We start from the raw sequence: 22,794 nt of genomic DNA, 5'->3' as shown, positions 1-22,794 counted from the left end.
CCAGCTTCATCCCATAGTTATAGCTTCCTCCCTTATAGTTCATACATCCCCTTCCCCAATTCCACCTATATCCAAAATGACCAGTTCCTCCACCCCAGATGAGGTCCCTCCCCGGACCTCCAGCCCAGCCGCCGCCTCTGACTCAGAGCCAGAGCCAGAGCCAGAACCAGAGCAAGACACAACCCAACCCGCAACCACCTCCGCGACAGCCACTGCCCCAGCATACTCTCCCATCTACGCCACCGCAGAACCCAGCGACCTCCCACCTCAAACAACCAATTCCCTGGACACCCAAGTGCCATTGACACCCGCAGCAGCCACTACCACCATCACCACCACCGAAGACCCTCCTCCAACTACATCTACATCTACATCTACATCCCCACCACCACCCCAACCAGGCGCCCACCCTATCTCTTCCCCAACATCCACCACCTCAAACCCTTCACCATCACCACCTGCGCCAAAACCAGCCGACCCTCCTCTTCCACCAACCATCACACCAGCACCAGCACCAGCACCTGCACCAGCACCAGCACCCGCACCAGCACCCACAGCATCCTCTTACACCCCAACACCCCCATCCAGCCATACCCACCCCCAAAGCTACAGCTACAGCTACAGCTACGGCAGCTATCGCCCACCAACCCAAACCAACCCCAACCCCATCCCCAACTCGACCACAACACCCTACGGCTCCCTCTACCAGCCCCCCACGACAGCTACCACGACGGCCACTACGACGGTGACTTCTGCGGGGGCGCAGTTGCCCTTGCATTATGAGCCGGATGCGTCGTCGTCGGGGAGGGTGGATCTGGGTGATGCGGAGGGTGAGGATGGAGTGTGGGGGTGGATGAGGTGGGCGGGACGGAAGTTGGGGGAGGTGGAGGCGGAGGTGTGGAGGAGGATTAATGAGGTTCATGATCGGTGATTTATTTTTTTCTATATAGGGGTGTTGGTTGAGGTAAGTAGGGAGGATGTTGGGTAGGGTTGGTTTGGGGTGTGTATGTATGATATGGATATCTGTTGGGATGGGTGGGCGTTGGTTTGGTTTGTTGGTTTGGTTGTTTGAGTGTGTCTGATTAGGTTACTACTACTAGTATTTGCTGGGATGGGAAGGGAACGGTATAGGTTGTGCTCGGGGTTTGGGTTGGGATAAAAAGGTGGGTGTGTTTGGGGTTGTAAACTATGTACTACGTAACTTGTTCTTGAATTACTATTTATGTTACTTAAATGTTGTGAGATAAACAATAGAGAATACTAAGTATTTGTTTCGAATGTATTATACCAATTTTAGTTATATACTACGAAACTCTACGGGTAAAGGCATGAGTATGTGATGACTATGTGGCCGAGACCAAGCATAGACCGTATATTTATTATCTCTATGTGTAAAAAATATGTCCAATGCCTCACTCGGCAGACTCAAGCTATCAACACTGAGTCGAAAGAACCATATAAACAATATGGATTGAATGGATAGAAGTAGTCCATTGCAGTTTGTTGCCATGCAACAATCATATGTTCCAATAATTGCAAGAATGGAGAGTGGTCCGGGGTGCCAGTATGTGTGTTGAAACGCACCCCCAAGAACGCCTGATGGGCAACAAGTTCATCAACCTTGTACCAGGTCGATGTAATTATGTGAATGTTGTTTTAAAGAAATGCCAAAACGCCGGGGTCATTCCCAGAACCCAAACCCAAATGCATCGTCAGGATCGAACCAGTCGTATCGATAACGTCGTCCAGCTTGCTGGTGTATTCTTTGAACAAGAAAAGTAATCGTAGAACGTAAAAGTATGTATCAGGAAATGGGACCAGCCTCAAGTCTCAAAGAGACGTTGCAGGGTTGCAAGAACACAAGATGTTCTTGACAAACGCCTGCCAAAAGTATATATATGATTACATTGATCCGAGTCGGAGGAGCGCCTCGACTGCAGCACGCTCCTCCCGGTCACCCATGACACCCTCCGGGAGGGTAAAGCCGTGTTGTTGAACCGGTAATCTGCGCGGTGCAGACTTCGCTAGCGACGACGCAGCAGGTCCTCCGCCGCGCAGCTGTGGCGAATTATGTGTCCCATTCACGAAGCCTCCCGAGGCGTTCAATGATCGTGCGCGAAGCGCATCAGCACCTATCTGTGCCCAATCTTCCTCGTCTGTGATGTCTTCTTCGCCCCAGTCTTCGTCCTGCATCTCGTCGTCCGGGGCCTCAGACGACGAGCAGTACTCGCGCTCGTTTCCGTCGAGTGACATCTTGTCAGCCTCATGTTCCAGCATGCTGATATCATGTCCACCGTAGTCCATCTCCGAGTAAGAGAAGACAGCGGAGTCGCCAGTAACGCTACTGCCATAGGGCTGAACGCTTCCCCGCTTCGTAGGGATCTGCATTCCCCGTTGCGGGAAAGAGTTGGAGATACTGGCGGGTGGCGACACGTTGAGGTGTTGCGCATCCCGCAAAGGCTCACCACGACGGCGAGCATCCCAGCGTCCCCAGCCGACCTTTTCGAAGATAACATCACCATCACGGCCGCCACTCTTGTCTTCGCTCCCTCGGCCTTCCAGCGCAGCGACCACCAGCCTGCGGGCTTTGGCAGGCGGGATGCCTGAGAATCCAGGGACACTAGTAGTCAAATAACCCATCAGGTGGCGAATAGCCAGAGGGCCATGCTGCAGCATGATTTCCGGGAGATGGCACTTGGCCAACATGCCGGGCGTGATAGCCCCGGTGCTATCTAGATCATGAGCCGACGGACGAGCTTCATTCGAGTTGTTCGTATGATCGGCGGCATCTCCGAGCTCAACATCGGACTCCACATGCGAGGAGCTCAGCGGGGAGTATCCAGGGTGATTAGCGCCCTGGCGTCTGAAGCCCTGCGGAGGCAAAGTGGGGGAAATGGAGTTGGGCGGAGTAGGCAACATGGCAGGATGCCCCGGACGAGCGGAGTCACGACCGCCCGGGGTGAAACCGGAGCGCGGCTTGGGGATATCGACAGAGGCCGTCTTGCCAGCAAGGGCCATAGCAATGCTGGAGGTGGTATTCATGAAAGCCATGGTGATGATCGAGACCAACAAGAGGATCTAGATACTTTCTTTTATTTTGGGGGGACCTGAGGGTGGCTAATCTGCTTATCAAATGAGTCAGAGGACCATCCGCCAATCATTGCATGAGGCCAACCAATGGAACAGATGACTAAGTCCCACACTCAGAAGGACAATTGGGAAGTATAAGATTCACGCGTTCGGAGGCAAAAAGGAACAATAAGGAACGAAAACCAAAAATTGAGCTCAAAGGAATTTGGTTGGAATTTTTTCTTTGAGGGCTTGGTACTCACAGTGCACTGTTCGCAAAGGCAGATCACAGTCGGGACAGCTGTGCAGACGCAACGCTGAGGCGTAGTATGCAGGGTAGATGCGATGCGACGCGCTAACTCAGCGTACTACTGGGCAGGAGAGTTGATAGGAAGGATGACGCGACAGGTCGAGACAAGCAGAACCAGTGATGATCGAGCCAACAAGAACCAGGGGGGGAGGTCAGAAAGCCTTGGGGAAGTTCTTTGATGAGGAATAGGATGAGAGGAGAGAAAGGAGATTTGGCAAGTAGAAGGAGGAAATGAGACGGAGAGGAGAAGGAGGGGGGTAAACGCAAGGAGTGGTGGTTGCAGTCCGTCAATAGTAGTAAGAATAGCAATAATGGAATGTCTGTCAGCCGGGAAGGAGGCGCCTTCTTTCGGGGCAAAGATAAAAAGGGAATTAAGTAGGTGTGTGTGTGTGTATTATTGATTGGAAATAAGATAAAACAAAATAAAATAAAATAACTCAGTAGATGCCAGATTTGAAAGGTACGGTATTTTGTTCCTTTTTTTTTTTTGAAAAAAGATCCCTGGCAAAAAGGAGTTAAATTAAATTGATTTGATTGAAGACGAACCCCCTCTCTCCGGTGAGATACACAGTAAACTAAGTAGATAATTAGTGTGGGATGACGACCTCCTTTAAGGATGGAACTGCCTGGTATGTCCGAGTCTCCAGTACGACCCTCTTATCATCGACATCTTTCCCATCAAGTTCCCCTTATCCATCCTGTCAGACCCAGAACCTCCTTCTTACCGACGCAAGCAGTCCGCCGTACCAGCCCGTGGCCCGGCTGATTGGTTGCCAGCCTCAGGCCCGCCGTAGACAGCGCCGGGAGCTTCCGGGGGCAATCGGCCCTGATTTCAATCCTCGCGTTATCTTACCGTATTTTGTAAATTTCCACATACACACACACACACACACACACACCGGCTTATCACTCACACTTTCCATACCGAGAAAGTAGATAGTAACACTGTAGATACTACTTATTGCAGAAAGCCACTCCATTCTTGGGCTCATATTCTTTTCTATCTTTACAAACTAATTAATTAATATGATTATCCCCATATTCCCCCCTCCATCCTAGATGCTTTCGTCATTACCTTCACACAGACTACAAAGAGTAAGTCGGTGACGAAGCCTGTGATACCCGCCCCAAAACCCAACCGACCACAAGTTGGTTGAATTTCACCACACCCCCCCCAATGAGGTAATTTCAATAGGACGTATACTACAACCACCACCTCCACTTCCTTGGTTTTAAAGAGTAGTAGACGAAAAAGCAAACGTTTCCACTTGATTCCATCGAGCATATCAAGGCCGGTGCCTCGTGCCCGTGCGCCCCCCTCCCCGCGTCTAGGAGGGTTGATTGCAGGGTTCTTACCCTACAACTGGATTGACCTTCATGGGTTTTTTGTGGTACGCGATAACCTTCCATGATGACGGCACGTGGGTTGTCGGGCACCGCACATGCGCAGGTGGACGCCGTGGTGACTGGCTGTGCATCCCACCCTTCATCCAACCCCCATGGAGAGTTTCTTTTTGCAGAAGCCTAAATGTTGCATTGGGAAAGTAAAAAGTGTAGAAATGTGGATTGTTCCTTGTGTGCGGGATTCATGGGTAAGAACTGGGGCATTTTAGGTTGCACCGGAGCTTGCTCTCAATTTTTGGGTTGGCGACAACAACGTGATTCTAGAGAGGCATTTAATTGATTGACTAGCGAGAATCCTCTACTGCGTATCTACTTCATCTGATGGACCCATTAGATGCGTTCCCAATATTCCCGTCATTGCATCATATACTTCTTGCTAGATATGTCGACGTTCATTAGATTGCCTGTCTGCTTTTTGCTCATGCAGCAGGCCTGCATCGAATAGTACGGGGGTGTCATGTCCTCATCGGCCATATCAGGCTGGTTGGGATGTCGGTTGGGGGAAATGGACAATCGCTCACTGGCTGAGACGGGCTCGTGATGTCTATGCATCTCCGCTCGGGCCTTTTTTCTCCTTTGCTTTTTCTACTCTGGTTCTAATGTCGTTTTGCTTGTGCCGCATGCGATCAACATTCGCCCCCACCAATCGTACTAGAAAGAGGAGTTGACGGGGGATGGTTCTCCGTTTGTTGACGATGATTATAAACTGGAGTGTCTTTACACGTTGACTTCAAATTGTCGGGGTGGATAACATTATTAAATAGTGGTGTATCAGGATGCTGGATCTACTATTCAATAGAGTAAGTATCTACTGCATAGTGGGTATGTTATTTATATCCTTAGAAGTGGATTCAATAAACTAGAGGCTAAAGGTAGACTATTTCCAGCAACGCCGCATCTAAATAAATAGTAGTGGTCTATTATTGTCATTTCCCCCTAAACAATAGGGACTGTTTTGATCTATCACCCTTATGCAGATTGGTTGGGAATTCCATGGAACTTTCGATTGAACATACTATTTTCACGACTAGAAGGAAAAGGCAGCCTGAGACCCATAGTTGAAAAGCAATATACGGGATCTACATCTTCCATACGATCTGCCGCTGCCGCAGCCACAGACTACTACAACCATACTATGTAGACTGTGGCGAATCTGTGCCACTTTAATAGCCAGGCCATTATCATAGTCAAATATATGGACCAGCAAAATTACAACATACAACACAATGTAATTTCATAACTACAGACATCGGGCAGCTGGATAGTATAAATAGGAGTGATTGATCGATGCCCAATGTAGTGGTATCCGGTGCTACGATTCGTTCTGATACCATACAGAGAACTAATGGAATTTCTCAGCTCATACAAACTTCCTGTCATCCACATGACCGTCTAATGCAGTTGCATGTTTGACAATCGTACAGAAGAAATCGATACCGCAACGCTTTTTGATTCTATATACTATTTATAAGCGCGTCTTACTGGATCCAAGCATGCAGCTCCTTTTCTCGAACCTTTCTCGTGCCTAAGAGATAACACAGCTGCGGCTTATAGGCGTTTCCACATATACTAATGCTAACCGTGGTGCTTTGACAGATTCTTAGTGTCTGGTAGTCCAACCATGTGAGATCTTTCATTCTGCAACCCAATGTCTCTCACTCCACAGGATTGAGAGAGTCATGCTCCTATCGTTATCCAAGCCCAATCAAGTAAGATTTGGCTAACATACAGTTGACCCGTGAATTATCTGAGCCGAGGGAAGCAAGTGCAGTAACCATGTAGTATTAATGTATACCAATAGTGCTAAGATATAATATATCGAAACCATGACTATCTGAGACGGTGGAAAACGGGCATTCCTTCCATACTCTGAGAGAGGTCGAATTGGTGTAAAAGGTCAGGCTCCCGATCGTTGTTTGAGTCCGTTGATCTACGTAGTCGTTATTGGGACTGCTGGGAACGCCACATATCAGTGACTATACTTGCACTTACAGCTTTTGCAATCTACTAAACGGACACTACGGGAAAGACACAGAGGATCATCTCAGGCTGCATCTGTTTTTTATAGTCTCTCAAATAAGGAACTGTCTCTGGACATGTCACCATGAGATCCGAGCCTCACTTCAACCACTCGCAGTGGTTCTATAAGTAATGCGCTAAGCAGCCAAGCTTAGCAATCTAATCTCTCACTAGATGGCCGAACTGCTAGCTCATTTGCAGTGACTGAGGAGTCCAATTGTAAGGTCACTAGGAGCGGAATATGATAGTATCATCCCCTGTTATTGGGACAAATATGGACTCCGACCACTTACGAGAAATTAGACTTATTTCTCACTGGGAGACATCGGATTGGTATTACCCGTTGTACTTCCATTACAGGTACTAACTTGCAGGCATTATCTACCAAGCGGCGCTTGGCTATGCTCGTATGAAGCCCTGGTAAAGTTCTACTACACATGACAGACACAAGGTGTCTTAAATCAACTGATCTAAGCCGATTTAGCTACACAGAGCGCCGTTTGGTCCTAAACTACAGCAATATGTGAGAGAATGAGGATATACCGTTCAAGCCTGCAGTGGCGTAATGGTAGAACATCACTAGGAAGGCCCTATTTTGTACAAGAAGAGGTAGGGGACTCTCTTCTTGGTATTTAAGAACTAAAGATCTGACTTCTGTTGCAGGTATCTAATCTACCCAGAGGCACCCATGCAAAGAAAGTCAAGGGGAAATTGACTCCTCTAGAACCTGGAGCTAAACCTAAAGTTTAGTACATCTATCGCAGCTGGTAGGGAGGGCAACGTAATCTCCAGATAATTTCTCAATATATTTACTAAATAATTAGTCAGTTCTAGAGCTGTATTTGGGATTAATCCTTGTATAAGAAATTATAGAGAGTAACTACACGGTAACAAAGGAAATAAGAATTAGGAATCTGGATCCTGAAAGCGTCCAGTCTATAAAAGTATATAAGAACATCAGGCCGCACGGATCTGTCTATATAGAGGCTTCTAGACTTTATACAAGGATCTGTCTATTCATTGGGATTCAATTACAGAGTTAGAAAGCTTTAATGCTAGATAGAGAGCATTATCTACATAACTGCACACGCAATCAGGCGGCTGTAATATGTTAAAGAATATAAACCAAAATAAACTAAACTACAACTGATATACTGTTCAATTTTCCCCAGTCGCCCACGTATCTGGAACTACGATAGTTGAAGTGAGCCTGAAAATATGCTACCAATTATATGCGTAACCTTTTCGACATAGTACTACACTGGCTGATAAGATTCGACTAGGAGGTCTCATCTCTGGAAGACAAGCAATCATACCCCAATAGTCATACTGTCTACCTGTCTACCATATTAGCCCAAAATGAATAGGCCGCTGACTCTCTTGTTTCCCTTTGTATAGAAATGTCAATTGAAGAGATGATTTAAAATGGTTCGTCTCCGAAGTAGGATACTGATAACCTATATACATGCAATATCTTATCTATTGATCTCACTAGTGTCTACAGCAATAGAACTGAAATATGATACACGCTCGCTTGTCAATATATGAATTTCAATACATGATATATGACAGGCCATAACTAGAGATAACTAAATGAGATCAACGCTTATCTCAGCCGAGTCAGAGCCGGGGGGTTCCGCTTCCGATCTTATCGGCGACGCATCCGAAAAGTGCACATCGCAAAGCCGGTCCACCTTTCGGAATCCCCTCTGCGGGGTTCGTCCCTCTGCCCTTATCCTGGCCCATAATTCGCCTCTCCAGCAAGCATAATGGTTTCCTGCACCCATTCACTTACTGATTGGTCCACATCTGCACGTTCACAGCTGTGCAGTTACTCACAGCCGTGCGTTCACCACTGCACCTTCACCCGACGGACCAAACATCGGAATATTCCCGGCGCAATATTCACTGCCATTGAAGTAGGCCCCAGCCGTGCCGAAAATCTTGCCTATTAAAAGGCAAGGTTCACCTCAAACTATTCCTTGAAACTGACAGCCGTGTGGGATCCCGCGCTAACAATTTGCTTTTGCAGTTGAGGAAGAATCGTTGTTGCACACACATCTACTCACTAAGCTCCACCTAGTACTGACTGACATCATGGCGGGATCTTCCGCAGTGGACTATTCACCAGTTCGCGAAGCTGGGCGCATCTTTTCTTATCTCTGTGATCAAGCTGAGCAGCTCGATTTACCTAAAGAAGTGACCGAGGGCAAGGATGCCGTTTCTTTCTCTTCAACACATGACGAAGTTTATTTTCCAATTCCTTTTAAGGAAACCGAGACGCTTGCTGCCCTTAAGGGTGTTGAGGGTTCCGTAGCCGGTGCTATTGCAGACCTCCGCTATGGACCTTCTGAACACAAGCGCAATGTCAACATAAATCTTGAACGGGCGACTGCGTTTGGTTGCCAGGCTTATATGGCCAAGGTCGACGGGCTGTCCAAGTTGGACCCCGAGGTGAAGAAGAAGCTGAAGGGTAAGCTGCCCATTTTTAAGCACATTCGACTCCAGCTAACAGACGTAGATACCGACTTGCTTGCAGCCCAATCCAATGGCTACCGCCGGATGTCGGCGAACCTCTACAAAACCAAGAACGACAACGAATACTTCCACATCCACGGCTCGTTGGAGGCCACCACAACGCTCAACATGATTGGCCTGGAAGGGCAGCGTCCCGACTTGACAGACTACGAGGAGATCATCAAGGTCATTGAGAGCCACGTGCAGAAGTACAGCGCCGCGGAGCTGGAAGAGATGAACAGAGAAAGACGACAGGCGGGTGTGACCGCATTCAAATATGACGATTTCAAGAAGACCCCACATGTATGATCCCTGCCATATACCCACCAAGCAACGCTGACAGGCTATCTATCAGGGAGCACTCAACGTCCAACAACCTCCGTGGACAGTCAGCCGTCTGAATGGAGACTTGCCGCCGACCCCATTCCCAGCCAGCCGCAACGGCAGCAAGAGAGTTCTCGAAGGTGTTAAGGTTCTGGAGCTGTGCCGCATCATTGCCGGCCCTACTGTTGCACGCATCCTGGCCGAATACGGCGCGGACGTTCTCAAGATCACCAGCCCCAACCTCTCCGATGTCCCTTTCTTCCAAGTTGACGGCAACATGGGCAAGCACGCTGCCGACCTGGATCTCAAGAGCGAAGCGGGTCGCCGCCAGTTCGAGGAGCTCGTGGCTGATGCCGACGTTGTCGTGGACGGGTACCGCCCTGGTGCGCTTGAGAAGTTGGGCTATGGCCCCAATGCTCTTGCTGCTTTGGCTGAGAAGCGCGGCAAGGGCATTGTGTACGTCAATGAGAATTGTTTCGGTTATGAAGGAGAGTGGGCCGGCCGTCCTGGCTGGCAGCAGATCGCCGACTGCGTAAGTGCTGCCTCCAATTAATCACGATTATAAATAACTGACATGCAACAGGTCACCGGTATCGCCTGGGCTCAAGGTCAATTCATGGGCCTCTCCAACCCCGTCGTCCCCCCCTTCCCCATCTCCGACTACGGCACCGGCTGCATGGGCGCCATCGCCGCCCTGACTGGTCTCTACAACCGCGCCAAATACGGTGGTTCGTACCACGGCAAAGCGTCTCTCATGCACTACGACCTGCTGCTCTTTGCCGTGGGCCAGTACTCGGAAGCCATGCAGGAGAAGATGCGCGCCGCGCAGCCAGCAGAGTTCTTCAAGCTTCGTCATTGTGACAGCGTTGATCGCATTTCATCGACCGTTCTTAAGATAATGCAGGCACGTTTCCCTCACCTCTACCGTGCTCCTGAGGAGGCGGGCGCGGAGGCCCTTACGGAGAAATGGTTCTCTAAGGCGTACAATGCGGACATTGAGATCGTTCGCCCGATTGCAGAGATCGAGGGTGTCGATAACTCGTTTGTTCGGTCCAGTCGCCCCAACGGTACTGATGCAGCGAGCTGGGAGGACTTTGAGAAGGATGTTGATAGCCGGAAGGCGTAGGCCTACTACATACATAGGACCATTTATGACAATATTACCAATAATGAACATCACCACAAAGCATGCAGTATACTAAACTACGTAGAAATAAAGAAAGACTAGCCAAATACCTCCTAACTCTTACGCAAGCAAAACAGCCGTCCCCTCAGCCAAGACGGATAAGAATACAAATCACCATACCGATCGGATCCGATAACCATCGCCGCCATCCATCCATTTATCGGAAGTCCCTCCATCGGCCCGACAGATCTTGTTCTCCCCTCACTAAGTGACTACTTACATCACCGATCTATGCAAGCATCCCAATTGCCTTCTATTAAAATAAAACTATACCCCTCACAACCACCCCTACACCATCCAATTCACAACACCTCACCCCCAAACCCAAGAATAATTAGACATACTATACATCAAAAATGAGCTACACAATCACCACCCCCCCATCCAATCTCCTCCCCCCCACCAGCGCCGCCATGATCTCCTTCCTGGAGAACTTCTACCGCATCAGCGACACCGAATCCTTGCACAACGAATACGTGACGAATTTCACCGAAGATGCGACGCTCATTATGGGCTCGAAGGTTGCGAAGGGGTTGGATGGTATGCTTTCCCCAATTCCCTTTTCTTCATGCAATTACATCTATCTACTACAAATAAATCCGAACCACAACCCTGACTTACACTAACAAATATGTATAATACAGAAATCCTCACCCTCCGCCACGGCCTCTGGACCCACGTCGCACGCCGCAAACACACACCCGAGCGGGTATATTTCGGCGCGGAGCGAGAACTCATGCTGTATGGGACGGTGAAGTATGTGCTGAGGAAGGATGTGGAGGCTGGAAAGCCTGATGAGGAGATTGAGGTGCCTTGGGCGGGGAGGGTCGTGTTTGATGAGAAGGTCGAGAAAATGCGGTTTTATCAGGTTTATTTGGTATGTATCCCCCCCCCTCTTCCCCCGGACTTTTTCTTGGTTGGTGGTGGTTTGGGGATGTTGGCTAATTGGTTGGTGACGTGTAGGATCCGACGGCGCAGGGTGGGAAGAAATAGGTACTTAGTTGGGAGTGAGGAGTAGTTTGTGGGGTTGATATGTTGGTGTGATAATTGGTACGTAGTATGAGGGTGAGGTTGGGGTGTTGGATAGACAGACGTATTGCATAGTAGAGTAGGTGGATGGGCATTGATTGCATGGTGATGATGATGATGATGATGGTGTATATAGTTGGTTCTTGTATATGGTTGTATGCATTACATTGTTCTTGTGGTGCGGTTCTCGTTGATGGGCTTGCATATATGCTCAAATACCTATGTCTCTGGTGGCTGGCTTCTAGACGGGCTCTATACATCTATCGGGAGAGGAAATCTAGGCAAAATTCTACACCATGTATGAATTGTCCTTTATGCCCGCAGGAACAACCAATTGATCGATAAAAAAAAAAGAGAAAAGGTAGTAGTAGTCAAGTCATCCTCTCCCTGTCGTAGCCACTCATTCGTCCCAATATTCCATTTCCCCATCTAACCCAACACACCCCCCCTGGGTGGCCCCCATCCAAACCCGCGCGGGATTTGGTGTCAGAAGACAAACGGGGAGTTTTTATAACAAAAACACAGCAAAGAAGCTAAAGCCTAGCTCAGCTTCAATAGGGAGTTTGCCAGGTGTAGGTAGAGAAGACAGAAGGTAAGGGGTTCGGAGAAAAAGAGTAACATCAGGACTTTTTCATTATTTTAGCTCGAGCATCCGGAGAGACTAATTTACTCCTCGTCCTCCTCCTCGTCAACGGTGGTCTTGGCGATACGGTCAAGATCACGCTGGCCGCTCTGGGTGATGCGACGGCCACCCTTCTCCTCATCGTGCTCGAGGACACCGATCTTCTCGAGGGACTGCATGACCTTACGGTCGACGGAGCCGGAGGCATCGACGTGGTGGGCGGGGCGGGAGCCGCGGTTCTTGGTGGAACCGTGGACCTTGCGGAGACGGCCAACACCGACGGTCTTGCGCATGTAGATGTGGCGAGCGACGGCGGCGGCGCGGATGTAGTACCTATTTGCAAGTATTCGTTAATCACGCTGGTTCTTTTTCTTCTTCCGAGATGTTTGAATCAATGGCAGTTGTCGTACCAGTCGGCATCCTGGGGAGGGAGCTCGTTGGAGGCGGAGGTCTTGACAGTGTCAACCCATCCTATTTAAACCGTATTAGTTTTTTGATCTGATTGTTGCGACTGTTCGAATGAATTCCGTGTGCACGAACCAGGAATGGGGAGCTTTCCCTGACGCTTCAGGAAAGCAGAGTAAGCAGCGATGAACTTCTGCGCCTATAACCATGGAAAAGAATCCTGTTAGCCGTTCCGTCCACAAATCATCCTATATCGTAGATTGCCTGGCAGGTGCGCATTCAGGCATGGCATGGCATGGCATATAACATGGCACGGCACGTATCGGCAAATCTGGACATGTCCTGCAAGTCGCGGCGGCAGTAGTTCCAGTTCGTCCCTGACCCCATAACATCCATTTGATCCAGAATCTCCATATTCAATATACATGGTTGGGGTATACAATCGCGTAGTCGTGGAAGCATTGCATATTCCCCAATCCATACCCCAAACTCATCACATCTGATACTCACAGAGTATCAGTACCCAGCCTTGCTTGATGCGCCCAAATTCGATCCCAGATAGATATATATGATTGTCGCTTGCTCCGTTGAATGCCGATACCAGGTTAAATCTCATTTTTTTTGTCGGTTTGTCCTGATCGTGCCGTGCCATATTGTGCCATGCCATGCCATCCATCCATTCCGCACCGACCATCCCAATCTCGAATCTTGACATGACATGACTTACGTCGACATCGCGAACGGTGACACCACCCATTTTTGCGACTTGTTGAACCTCGAACGGGGAATCGAAGAGAGGGACGAGGGAGGCGTGGAGGGGGATGGGTCGGTCGTTGTCGTCGTTGAAGGGGAGTCGGGGTCAGAAAGCCTCGAAATTTCGGATTCGCACACAACTTTGCGCGAGTAGTGCTTCTCGGTTGGCTGTGGGCGCTTCGCTTAGCCTGTTTGGGTTAGCCGTACCCTAAGTTGGTGCCTGGGGCAGATGGTGCTGGGCGGTGAGTTTTTGATGGGTCATGTGACTGGGGTCGTGCGTTCAGGCATGAATTATATTGATGCCTTAGTTTCGTATCATGTAGATCCGTGATTAGTGAGCAATTACTACTAACTAAAGGAGCATGTTCAACATACGTATTCCTCTATTTCATCTCCATCCCTACTGTACAGTCTATGGTATAATTATCGTGATTCATAAAGCGAAAACCCATTATCCTCCATTACGAGAAGAGAAAAAAAAAGTAACCCGAAATATCCCAGCCAACGCCTGCCTTCCTGCCAAACCTAACTCATTCTTCCTACAGCGTTGGCGCCCGCTTCAGCCCAACGCAGTATCGCACAAATAGGGTATCAATAAAGTGTTCGTGACGAATGCCTGGTGGACGTCGCCGTTCGAACTCCTCGATCGCTTCCGGCACACTGAATCCGCGCCGTTCGATCAGGTATGAGACAATCAAGAATCCCGTGCGGTTGAATCCGTAATGACAGTGGACTCCCACCACTGGACGTGGACCCTCGGGATTGCCGGACTTCTCCATCTTCTCAGTGATTTCATTCTGTAGTCGGTCTACTAGTGCGATGAAATCGCGAACCTCGTCTGGAGTAGGGGGGATCTTTGACACCGTGGGATGCTTGTGGTAGTGGATGCCGCCTTTCTCCATGGACGCGGGATTGTACACCGGATTCTCGTAGCTGATATCAATCACAGCGTAGATCTTGTCGCGGTAAGCTTGAGAGAACAGCACAGGGTTGTGTTCTTCGTCCACCTCCCGGAGCATCTTGAGCGCCGCAAAGGTGTCAGCAATTCTTTCTGACACTGGAGCAACCTTCTTCCACTTCGCCAGGTTCTTCACGTCCCACTTTCCTGACGTATTGAGATATTGCAGCTGCCAACCCATGCTGAGGCGGTTATCGATGTGCTGGCTGAGAAAGTCTTGGATGATCCCGGCAAGAGTGCGGTACGTCGCACGGTCGTAGATCAAAGCATGAGACGCCGGAGCAGGCAAGATAACAGTCTTGACCGACCGCCGAGATCCCGGCTGATCAGACTCACTCGTGATCTCCTTCTCTTCAATCTGTGGCTCCACCCCAAATTCCTCTTCGTGTGCCCGCCGATCATACGATGCCGGCATCTTATCGTGAACCGCGGATGCATCGGGAATGGAGTTCACTCCATCCGCGTCGTCATCCACGCTGCACCCTGTTCGGGCAAAGAACTCCAGGATCTTCTTTAGCTCTGCAGGTTTGTTCACCGCATCCGCTTCACCAGCCACTAGGAGAACGGGCGTGCGCACGCCTGCCCATACATCTTCGCCCGGGATGCCTCCGACGGCCTTGCCATTACTGTCATACGACGGCAGTGTTCCCCATGCCATCCGTCTCCACACGGCCGTCTTGCTCTGCTTGTTATAGCGGACTTGGAGGCCTCTGGTATCGGGATCTGCTGCTGCGCCGACAAGCCTGTTCACGCTGGTGCTGTGTAAACCGCCCCGCCGATCCCAGTAGCGCCAGAGGTCGAAGATTGGGCTGGGTACATGAAGAAGCCGGCGAAATTTGGCAACATCATGTGGAGGTGGGGGTGCAGCGCGAGGGCAGACGGCAATGAGACCAAGAATATGTTCTTTCAAACCAGCGCCTATCGAAGACGTGGAGGATGCTAATAGAGCAGACAGCGAACAGCCCAGACTATGAGAGATTAGAACCACTTCTTGGCCTGCTTCCTTGTCCCGGTGCTGCTCAATGGCTGTAGCAAGCAACTCTGCCAGCGCTTCCACAGTATACGCGTCCCAAGAAGTGGGCGAAAAAGACGACAAGCCGCACCCAGGGAGATCGATCCCAAAGCAAGGCCCGACATTGGAAAGACTCGTAAGCAGATGATTAAATTGCGCAAGAGATCCACCCAAGCCATGCACAAAGACCAACAACGGAATCGGCGAGGGCTTAGTGGGCAATTTGTCCTTTTGAGGATGCGGACGGAAGAACGTTCTGATAGAAGGATATGTCGCCGTAGATGTTGTGTATGACAGATATGATGAGTGCTTCTTCAGGAGGCCTGGGTCTGTATCATGGGCTTGTCTATGTCAGTATCCGACATTGAAACACTGAGAGAGTACCAACCATTCTCGCTCTGCTTTTGTTGAGGCACTTCCGTCTTCTCTGCAACAGTGCCTTCAGTACCATGGCGTAGAGATCCCGTGCTATCGTAGTCTTCCTCATCGGAAGAAGTAACCATTCCTTCAGAGCGCTTGGATAAGCCTTTGCGCGTTCGACGAAAACGTGCCTTTCCTGAGACTTGTCCCCAGGCCTTGCGCCGCAGGACGGAAGAAATGACTCCGCAACTCAGCATAGTGATGAAACAAGTAGTCAGGAAAACGACCTTTCCCCAATTCACCGTGCCATCGTAGCTATATGCCTGACAAAGACGGGCGAGTGAAGCAAAAGCACCAGAATTGGTGAAGGCAGTGTAAGTCGAGTCCCAAAGGCGTAGAGAAGCACCAAAATCCACAAGACCGGACCGAGAGGTGGTAGGGGAGGTTAAAGGGACATCTGTCGACCCCATCCCCGGCGGCGACGAAGACAAGGTTGGGGATATTTATAAGACTACCGACTGGTCCAGGCGCGAAGCTGCGTCGCCCCTAAACAGGAACCTTATTACCGCTCACCGATCGCCCACGCCTTAACACCTAGTGTCAGGGATCCCTCCGTTTAGGGACCAACGATCGGGAGCGAAGAGGATCCTTTCTGGAATGCGAGTCGAAGTTCACACGAGCCGAGAGAACGGCACCTCTTTGGCGGGCCAGGAGAGTCTCCGGGATCGATAGTGAGGCAACGGAGCGGGTCGATCGAAACACTCAGCAGCCGGCAAGCCCAACGATAGCGCGCTATGAGGCAACGAGTCTGGAGTAGACTAATTTGAGGTAAGGAGAGCTTGTTCTTAGGCACGACTTTAACTGCGCCCCGGGATGGTTTGGACCAATGAATGCTGGGTATCCGTCACGTTGGTCTGCTGGCTGCGTCTAGGCGTTCCGGACAATCTGACAGATCCACCAGGTCTTTATCTGAACCAAAGCAAGGAGGACGACGGCCCAATTTGTTTTAAGGACTGTTCCCAACCGAATGACGACGAAATCTCAATTGTTGGTTGACCCAAGTAACCTCCGGGTCACATGGAGCGTTTTGCGCGGAGATTCCAGTCGGCGGGAGAGTGATGCGGAGGATGATACGCCTGACGTCGCAAAAGAACTGTGAGGCAGGTCAGCTATGATACCAAAGCCACCCAAAAGCCAGTCGTACAGGGGACTCATGAGAGTACAGCGTCAACTTTCAGAGTGAATGGTGGGCGGAGTTTGGCAGCGGTGGGCACACTCATACCTAGCTTTGTGCAGCACCAGCAATAGAAAATCGCAACCACACTTTGCGACTGAGGAACGCAAACCTTAACTGGAGTAACTGCAGGCGGGCTGGATCGCGGAGCGGAATCCGGAAGAGAAGCAGAAATTGTGGCGGATAACGACAGGGAGCGGCGACAAAACAACAGGCCTGTCAGAGGGTCGGAGGCAAGACCGTGGAGGATCTGCGATACTTTGGTTTGTCGCAAATTTGCCGGCGGTGATTCACATCCACTCATGGCGTCACGCTGCAGCTTCCTGGATGACTCATCCCGCGCTAGTCCCTTTGGGGTCTTTCGGATGCCGGAGTTCTCGCCGCTCCAAACACGAGACCATCTTCTATAAATTTAATAGGAGACTTGTATAAATGTATATGATACTAGAAGGTTAGAGCATCACTACTAACTGTCCTTTGTTGTCATTCTGTATTTTGATTCCTGATGTGTGCAAAGTATCAAACTAATCCAGAATACCACCATGACAGGACAGCTGCGTCATTGGAGACAGTCTCCACAGCCAAGTTGGGTTATACTAGTATGGATACATCTTGGGATAAACAAATAGTTTTACTGAGAAACTGGGAACTGAGCCAAATTCATACCAGTCCACCTAAAATAGATCCGTCATGGCTCCGTTCGAGGCATCTCCCACCAACCGGGCATATTTGGCCAGCACACCCCGTGTGACATGCGGTGCCGGGGGCTTCCACTCCCGCAGACGCTGCTGCACCTCCTCATCCGATACATCCATGGTGATGGCGTTTGATTCGGCATCAATTGTGATCACATCGCCGTCCCGAACAACGGCAATGGGCCCTCCTACGGCAGCTTCGGGGACAATATGCCCCACAATGAATCCGTGACTAGCGCCAGAGTATCGACCGTCCGTAATCAGTGCCACGTTGGTGAGCTTGGCTCCCATGAGCGCTGCACTGGCCTTGAGCTGTTCCGGCATTCCCGGGCCACCCTTAGGGCCCTCGTAGCGAACAACGATGACCAGGTTCTCGCCGTGAGGGATCTTGCCCTGGTTCAGGGCCTCGTTGAGCTGATGCTCCTTGTCAAACACGCGCGCCTTACCCGTGAAGCGGAGCCCTTCCTTGCCGGTAATCTTAGCAACCGCACCACCGGGTGCAAGGTTACCTCGCAGGATCTGAAGGTGGCCCGTCGCCTTGATAGGGTTGTCCAGGGGGCGGATGATGACCTGGTCAGCAGACAACGATGGGTGTGATGCTACGTTCTGGGCCAAAGTCTTGCCGGTCACAGTGGGAATATCGCCATCAAGCAGACCAGCTGCGATCAACAACTTCTGGACCGACGGGATGCCTCCAACTTCGTAGAGGTCCGCCATGTAGTACTTCCCACTAGGGGACAGGTCTGCAATGAAAGGGATCTTGTTGCTGACCCGCTGGACATCGTCTAGAGTAAGGTCCACGCCGGCAGTGCGGGCCATAGCCAGGAAGTGAAGCACACCATTGGTGCTTCCTCCCAGGGCCATAGTCATGACCAGGGCATTCTCGAAAGACCGCTTGGTCAACAAGTCCCGAGGACGGATGTCCTTTTCCATGCAAACCTTGATGGCCTCGGCGGCCTTGACACACTCACGCATCTTGGTTGGGGAGGATGCAGGGGTAGAAGACGAGCCGGGCAAGGAGAGGCCCATGGACTCAATTGCTGTAGCCATGGTGTTGGCCGTGAACATACCACCACATGCTCCCGCGCTCGGGCAGGCATGCCTCTCCAGATCATCCATAATCTCATCCTTGCTCTTGCTAGTATCACCTCCATCATCCGGTTGACGGAGAGTGTTATATGTGTAGGCACCAGCAGCTTCGAAGCATGTCGAAACGCTTACACGCTTCCGAAGAAGCTGGGAATACCCAACTTCGATAGTACCACCGTAGAGCATGATCGAGGGCCGATTGTGTCTCGCCATACCCATCACCACACCAGGCATGTTCTTGTCGCATCCGGGGATGGCAATGCAAGCGTCATGGTATTGAGCGCACGTTACAGACTCGACGCTGTCTGCAATGATTTCACGGGTCTGGAGAGAAAACCGCATACCTAACATCCAGTTAGACACGGCCAGCGTATTGGCGTTTATTCAGCACCAACCTTCACTACCCATGCCAATCGCATCCGACACACCAATGGTATTGTACTGCCATCCAATCATGCCTTGGTCCGTGATCGCCTTTTTCACCGTCTTGGCCAGGTCCAACAGGTGCATATTGCAAGGATTGCCTTCCCACCACACAGACGCAACACCAACCTGGGGACTCCTCGTCATGGCATTGTGATCGGGGATGCCTGCCGCGTAGAGCATAGCCTGTCCAGTTCGCATGAGGTCAACACTCGTCCAGAATCTGCGGGGAGAGGAATATGCAAGAAACACTGATTACCAACCTTCGCGCCAGGGAACTCATGGCCTCTGGTGATAGTAGAAGACCAACGGTTCAAGACAGGGGTACCATCTTCGTGCTTGGTGCCCGCTGGTACGCAGGGAAATTCGAGGTACTTGGCCTCGCCCAAGGTGGATGACACGGCAGGTTTGGCGGGGTCCATTGTGCAGAGTCAGGAAGGGTAAGAGAGAGAATAGGGCTAGTGGAGTGGACAGAAGGTATTGAACAGCTGCACTGGCCAATGGGCCATATATGGAGGGGACGGAGGATGAGGGGTGATGAGAGGCTATACCGAACTCCGTGCTGTATGTGTGCGGCCTGTAGTCCCAAAGCCCCTCGTTCGCCTGGAGACTCGGAGGTACGGCGAGCGAGTGCCCCGGTTCAGTCGGCGAGCAGTCCGTTGCGGGGAAGACACGATCCGCGGTATAATCATCCTCGATGTGATTAGCTGCACTTGATGCTTGGGGGGAGGAACCGCTGGTTGTGATTCGAGCAGTCGGGCAGCTTGGGTGGGGTTCCGCTTGTGAAGAGTGGGCCAGCCGTCATTCCCAGTACAGTGAGAGATTAGTACTAATACTGCATCATATCTCTACTATTACTGCACTAATTGCGAGCACAGAAGAGGTCAAGAGGAGCATACGCTGCTGGGTATCTTCCATTAAGAGCCAACTCCAAATAATAACTGTCATCATCATCATCCATGCACGACACCGACGACTGTAGACTGGCACTGGCAATGTGCCAGAACGATGCAATGCTATCCTCCAGTACCATCAGAACAGGACGCCGGATCTTTACTGTACTGACCCGTCCGTCTCTGCCTCCTCATCATGTACCTCTTCCAGTGCATCCTTCTCGATGGTCGACCATTGGCTTGAGTGGTGAAGCGCCTCATCCGACGTAACCTCCTCCAATGGGCTTGATTTTCCAGTGCTATCCTCCGCCTCCAGCTCGTTTGCAGTGCTGTCATCGCCATCCACTGCAAATCCCACCATCTTTCCCGAGCTTGACTGGGGTCGTGTTTCTTCCAGTACATCGCCGTTCCAGGGTTTGCATTTCTTCACAATCTCGCCACAACGTAGACAGACCCAGCCTTCTCCCTCTTCCCCTTCGAGCTTCTGCACAATGCAGACAAAACAATATATACAACCGCAGGGTATAGTTTCATAGGGGTTAGTTATATCCGTCTGGGCTGATCCGACGATGCCTCCCGACGAGGCTGACGCGGCTATTGCCTCACCCTCCGTCGTGGACGTGGGGTTGTTGTCTTTGTAGCATATCGCGCATGTTCTCTCCGGAAGGAAAGCCAGTTCACCCTGCTTCCCGGTCTGCTCTTCGTCCTCGCTGCCGGACTTGAGAGTGGATAGTGTCTTGCGCCACAGCCTGGAGAGCCACCGGCGCCACCGGCTAATACCCACGAGCGGCAAGAGGAAGAGGAGAAACTCCGTCATCGCGTGCCACACAAGTTGACGATTAAGATATTCGAATGACACCTCACGACTCGCCTGCGCGGAAGGTGGAATCAAGCGCATACGAAGCACGCGGTCGACCAGGGTCCGATATCGGCCATTCACTAAGAATACAAGAAAGGAGACGAAGGCGGCGATCGAGTGAGACGCGGAAACGAGGTCGGTCATGCGGGCGAGCATGCGTACTTCCTGGGACGGCTGCATTTGTAAGCGCCATGCACAAGGATCCGATAGACTTGGATTCTTACCTCCTCGTATCCACTCTCTTGGTTGATCAGCCAGCTTTCCCATTTCCCCCAAGCGTAGCGGCCACCGACTGTAAGCAGACCATAGAGGGATTTCTGCCACTTTGTTGGTGCCGAATGCACGGGACCTTTGCTGCGACTATCGATATATTTTAGGTTCTGCAGCGCTGCGCCATAGGAGGCATCGTGGTCCCATATCGAAAGCTTGAAAAGGATCGCACGGAGGGCGAATTGAATCTCATGAGACCAGTCTTCACGTAGTTGGGGCTGATACAGATTGACGTTAGCATTATCCACGAAATATCGCCCAACCTCCTATCTGGATCTCGACTAACCCCGTAATATTTCAGTGCGTCCCCCACCTGTCCTTTCAACAGTCCCAGTAATTCTTCATCTAACAGTTCGGCATCGACCTGGCCGACGCGGTACGCAGGCCTGATACCCTCTCGGCCTCTAATTGTATTCCATAACGAGAAACCCGACTGGGGCAGTTTATTCAGGGGATAAGGGAGTCGCTGAAGAGTGGGATGATTGAGCGGCGACGTCCGCTGCTGCTCCGCCAGCCGGGCGCGAGCTTCCGCTTCGCGGAGACGACGACGTTCCAGAACCCTTTCCTGGGCAGCGGCGAAATTTGTAGAACTCATCGTTGAATCATTGTCGGGATATCAGATATGTAAGATCGATAAGGGCGCTTGGAGAAGGTTGTTGAAGGTCAAGGCGACAACCTCGAAGTCGCAGTGCTGGCAATCATAGTAGGTTCGTTGACGGCTCCAGCTCAGTCGGTTGTCCGTTCGGAAGAGAAACAGCCGAGGTTGAGATAACAACACGTGACTTGACCGATGATAAACCTTTCCTGTCTAACTATCAGGTTATCTTTTTACTGGATATGTGCATACAAGAAGTGGTCGATGATCAGCTGCTCCTAGCAGAATATTGAGGACAATTGCCAATGCCGTTGAGCAATATTATAATTTCTATGTTGTTCTAATATAAAAACGTATCAATGCATGCCGTCCTACCGAAGAGCATGCACATAGTCACATGGCGATAGCAATACAGCAAGATAGGAGTCCATCTTCATCTTCTTAATTTCCCGCCTGCTTGCCGGCTCCACTGTGATTACTATTCCCTGTGCCAGAAAAGGTAGCATATCACTTGACTACATAATAGACGTGAGTCTACCCCTCACCTTTGAGCCCATCACATAAGCCGAACAGCCTGCAGTCTCACAAGTTGTGAATGAATTGAATGCAACCCTACCCTACTTGCTATCGATGTCAGCAACGTGATGCCAGTCGAAAACCAAGAGCAGAGATTGATTCAGCCATGAGTGAGAACAATATGTGCCAAGCATGAGCAAGGTGGCATGCGACCACAATCCCCGGCGCCCTGAAATGATGTTGTGTCGGTGT

General features: G+C 50.7%; 8 protein-coding genes across 8 annotated transcripts; 3 read left to right on the top strand and 5 right to left on the bottom strand.

Moving 5' to 3' along the window:
• Positions 1 to 65: 65 nt before the first annotated feature.
• On the top strand, positions 66 to 1,340 carry BO79DRAFT_247157 (uncharacterized protein; the record flags this gene model as incomplete). The annotated part of the gene is made up of 3 exons (XM_025685626.1): positions 66 to 895; positions 951 to 964; positions 1,298 to 1,340. The coding sequence occupies exons 1-3, from the start codon at positions 77 to 79 to the stop codon at positions 1,338 to 1,340; spliced, it is 876 nt and encodes a 291-aa protein (XP_025537043.1). The 5' UTR covers positions 66 to 76.
• A 502-nt stretch (positions 1,341 to 1,842) lies between these two features.
• Positions 1,843 to 3,264, bottom strand: BO79DRAFT_39477 (uncharacterized protein). The gene is made up of 2 exons (XM_025689179.1): positions 3,176 to 3,264; positions 1,843 to 3,122 (listed from the first exon to the last, which is right to left on the bottom strand). Exon 2 carries the CDS (start codon positions 3,049 to 3,051, stop codon positions 1,903 to 1,905), a length of 1,149 nt encoding a protein of 382 aa, XP_025537042.1. The 5' UTR covers positions 3,052 to 3,122; positions 3,176 to 3,264; the 3' UTR covers positions 1,843 to 1,902.
• A 5,545-nt stretch (positions 3,265 to 8,809) lies between these two features.
• BO79DRAFT_289424 (CAIB/BAIF family enzyme) lies at positions 8,810 to 10,769 on the top strand (the record flags this gene model as incomplete). The annotated part of the gene is made up of 4 exons (XM_025688778.1): positions 8,810 to 9,275; positions 9,324 to 9,622; positions 9,675 to 10,175; positions 10,227 to 10,769. The coding sequence occupies exons 1-4, from the start codon at positions 8,900 to 8,902 to the stop codon at positions 10,767 to 10,769; spliced, it is 1,719 nt and encodes a 572-aa protein (XP_025537041.1). The 5' UTR covers positions 8,810 to 8,899.
• A 347-nt stretch (positions 10,770 to 11,116) lies between these two features.
• Positions 11,117 to 11,983, top strand: BO79DRAFT_289423 (uncharacterized protein). The gene is made up of 3 exons (XM_025688777.1): positions 11,117 to 11,369; positions 11,474 to 11,706; positions 11,793 to 11,983. Exons 1-3 carry the CDS (start codon positions 11,186 to 11,188, stop codon positions 11,820 to 11,822), a joined length of 447 nt encoding a protein of 148 aa, XP_025537040.1. The 5' UTR covers positions 11,117 to 11,185; the 3' UTR covers positions 11,823 to 11,983.
• Positions 11,984 to 12,044: 61 nt separating this feature from the next.
• BO79DRAFT_210536 (40S ribosomal protein eS19) lies at positions 12,045 to 13,754 on the bottom strand. The gene is made up of 4 exons (XM_025682827.1): positions 13,613 to 13,754; positions 13,021 to 13,084; positions 12,891 to 12,951; positions 12,045 to 12,813 (listed from the first exon to the last, which is right to left on the bottom strand). Exons 1-4 carry the CDS (start codon positions 13,640 to 13,642, stop codon positions 12,525 to 12,527), a joined length of 444 nt encoding a protein of 147 aa, XP_025537039.1. The 5' UTR covers positions 13,643 to 13,754; the 3' UTR covers positions 12,045 to 12,524.
• Positions 13,755 to 14,177: 423 nt separating this feature from the next.
• On the bottom strand, positions 14,178 to 16,438 carry BO79DRAFT_154156 (RNA 5'-triphosphatase domain-containing protein; the record flags this gene model as incomplete). The annotated part of the gene is made up of 2 exons (XM_025678742.1): positions 14,178 to 15,949; positions 15,997 to 16,438. The coding sequence occupies 2 exons, from the start codon at positions 16,436 to 16,438 to the stop codon at positions 14,178 to 14,180; spliced, it is 2,214 nt and encodes a 737-aa protein (XP_025537038.1).
• Positions 16,439 to 17,662: 1,224 nt separating this feature from the next.
• On the bottom strand, positions 17,663 to 19,965 carry ilv3B (putative mitochondrial dihydroxy acid dehydratase). Its single transcript, XM_025682826.1, has 3 exons — positions 19,673 to 19,965; positions 19,382 to 19,595; positions 17,663 to 19,330 (listed from the first exon to the last, which is right to left on the bottom strand). The coding sequence occupies exons 1-3, from the start codon at positions 19,829 to 19,831 to the stop codon at positions 17,877 to 17,879; spliced, it is 1,827 nt and encodes a 608-aa protein (XP_025537037.1). The 5' UTR covers positions 19,832 to 19,965; the 3' UTR covers positions 17,663 to 17,876.
• A 383-nt stretch (positions 19,966 to 20,348) lies between these two features.
• Positions 20,349 to 22,131, bottom strand: BO79DRAFT_199931 (pex2/pex10/pex12 family protein). Its single transcript, XM_025681455.1, has 3 exons — positions 21,718 to 22,131; positions 21,386 to 21,649; positions 20,349 to 21,335 (listed from the first exon to the last, which is right to left on the bottom strand). Exons 1-3 carry the CDS (start codon positions 22,024 to 22,026, stop codon positions 20,463 to 20,465), a joined length of 1,446 nt encoding a protein of 481 aa, XP_025537036.1. The 5' UTR covers positions 22,027 to 22,131; the 3' UTR covers positions 20,349 to 20,462.
• Positions 22,132 to 22,794: the final 663 nt, after the last annotated feature.

This window comes from Aspergillus costaricaensis, assembly GCF_003184835.1.
Source record: "Aspergillus costaricaensis CBS 115574 unplaced genomic scaffold BO79scaffold_27, whole genome shotgun sequence".
Classification (NCBI taxonomy): Eukaryota; Fungi; Ascomycota; class Eurotiomycetes; order Eurotiales; family Aspergillaceae; genus Aspergillus; species Aspergillus costaricensis.
Note: the sequence above shows the minus strand (reverse complement) of the source record. Positions and strands in the feature narration are given on the sequence as shown.

What these genes read in the sequence shown, in the direction of transcription:
- BO79DRAFT_39477 (XM_025689179.1), bottom strand. Translation starts at nt 3,051, where the DNA reads ATGGCTTTCATGAATACCACCTCCAGCATTGCTATGGCCCTTGCTGGC.
- BO79DRAFT_289423 (XM_025688777.1), top strand. Translation starts at nt 11,186, where the DNA reads ATGAGCTACACAATCACCACCCCCCCATCCAATCTCCTCCCCCCCACC. An exon ending in GGTTGCGAAGGGGTTGGATG is followed by an intron (nt 11,370 to 11,473) that starts GTATGCTTTCCC and finishes TGTATAATACAG; the next exon opens with AAATCCTCACCCTCCGCCAC. An exon ending in GGTTTTATCAGGTTTATTTG is followed by an intron (nt 11,707 to 11,792) that starts GTATGTATCCCC and finishes GGTGACGTGTAG; the next exon opens with GATCCGACGGCGCAGGGTGG.
- BO79DRAFT_210536 (XM_025682827.1), bottom strand. Translation starts at nt 13,642, where the DNA reads ATGGGTGGTGTCACCGTTCGCGATGTCGAC. An exon ending in GGGAAAGCTCCCCATTCCTG is followed by an intron (nt 12,952 to 13,020) that starts GTTCGTGCACAC and finishes CGGTTTAAATAG; the next exon opens with GATGGGTTGACACTGTCAAG. An exon ending in CCTCCCCAGGATGCCGACTG is followed by an intron (nt 12,814 to 12,890) that starts GTACGACAACTG and finishes ACTTGCAAATAG; the next exon opens with GTACTACATCCGCGCCGCCG.
- ilv3B (XM_025682826.1), bottom strand. Translation starts at nt 19,831, where the DNA reads ATGGACCCCGCCAAACCTGCCGTGTCATCCACCTTGGGCGAGGCCAAG. An exon ending in ATGAGTTCCCTGGCGCGAAG is followed by an intron (nt 19,596 to 19,672) that starts GTTGGTAATCAG and finishes CGAACTGGACAG; the next exon opens with GCTATGCTCTACGCGGCAGG. An exon ending in GATTGGCATGGGTAGTGAAG is followed by an intron (nt 19,331 to 19,381) that starts GTTGGTGCTGAA and finishes ACTGGATGTTAG; the next exon opens with GTATGCGGTTTTCTCTCCAG.
- BO79DRAFT_199931 (XM_025681455.1), bottom strand. Translation starts at nt 22,026, where the DNA reads ATGAGTTCTACAAATTTCGCCGCTGCCCAGGAAAGGGTTCTGGAACGT. An exon ending in ACGCACTGAAATATTACGGG is followed by an intron (nt 21,650 to 21,717) that starts GTTAGTCGAGAT and finishes AATCTGTATCAG; the next exon opens with CCCCAACTACGTGAAGACTG. An exon ending in AAGAGAGTGGATACGAGGAG is followed by an intron (nt 21,336 to 21,385) that starts GTAAGAATCCAA and finishes TTACAAATGCAG; the next exon opens with CCGTCCCAGGAAGTACGCAT.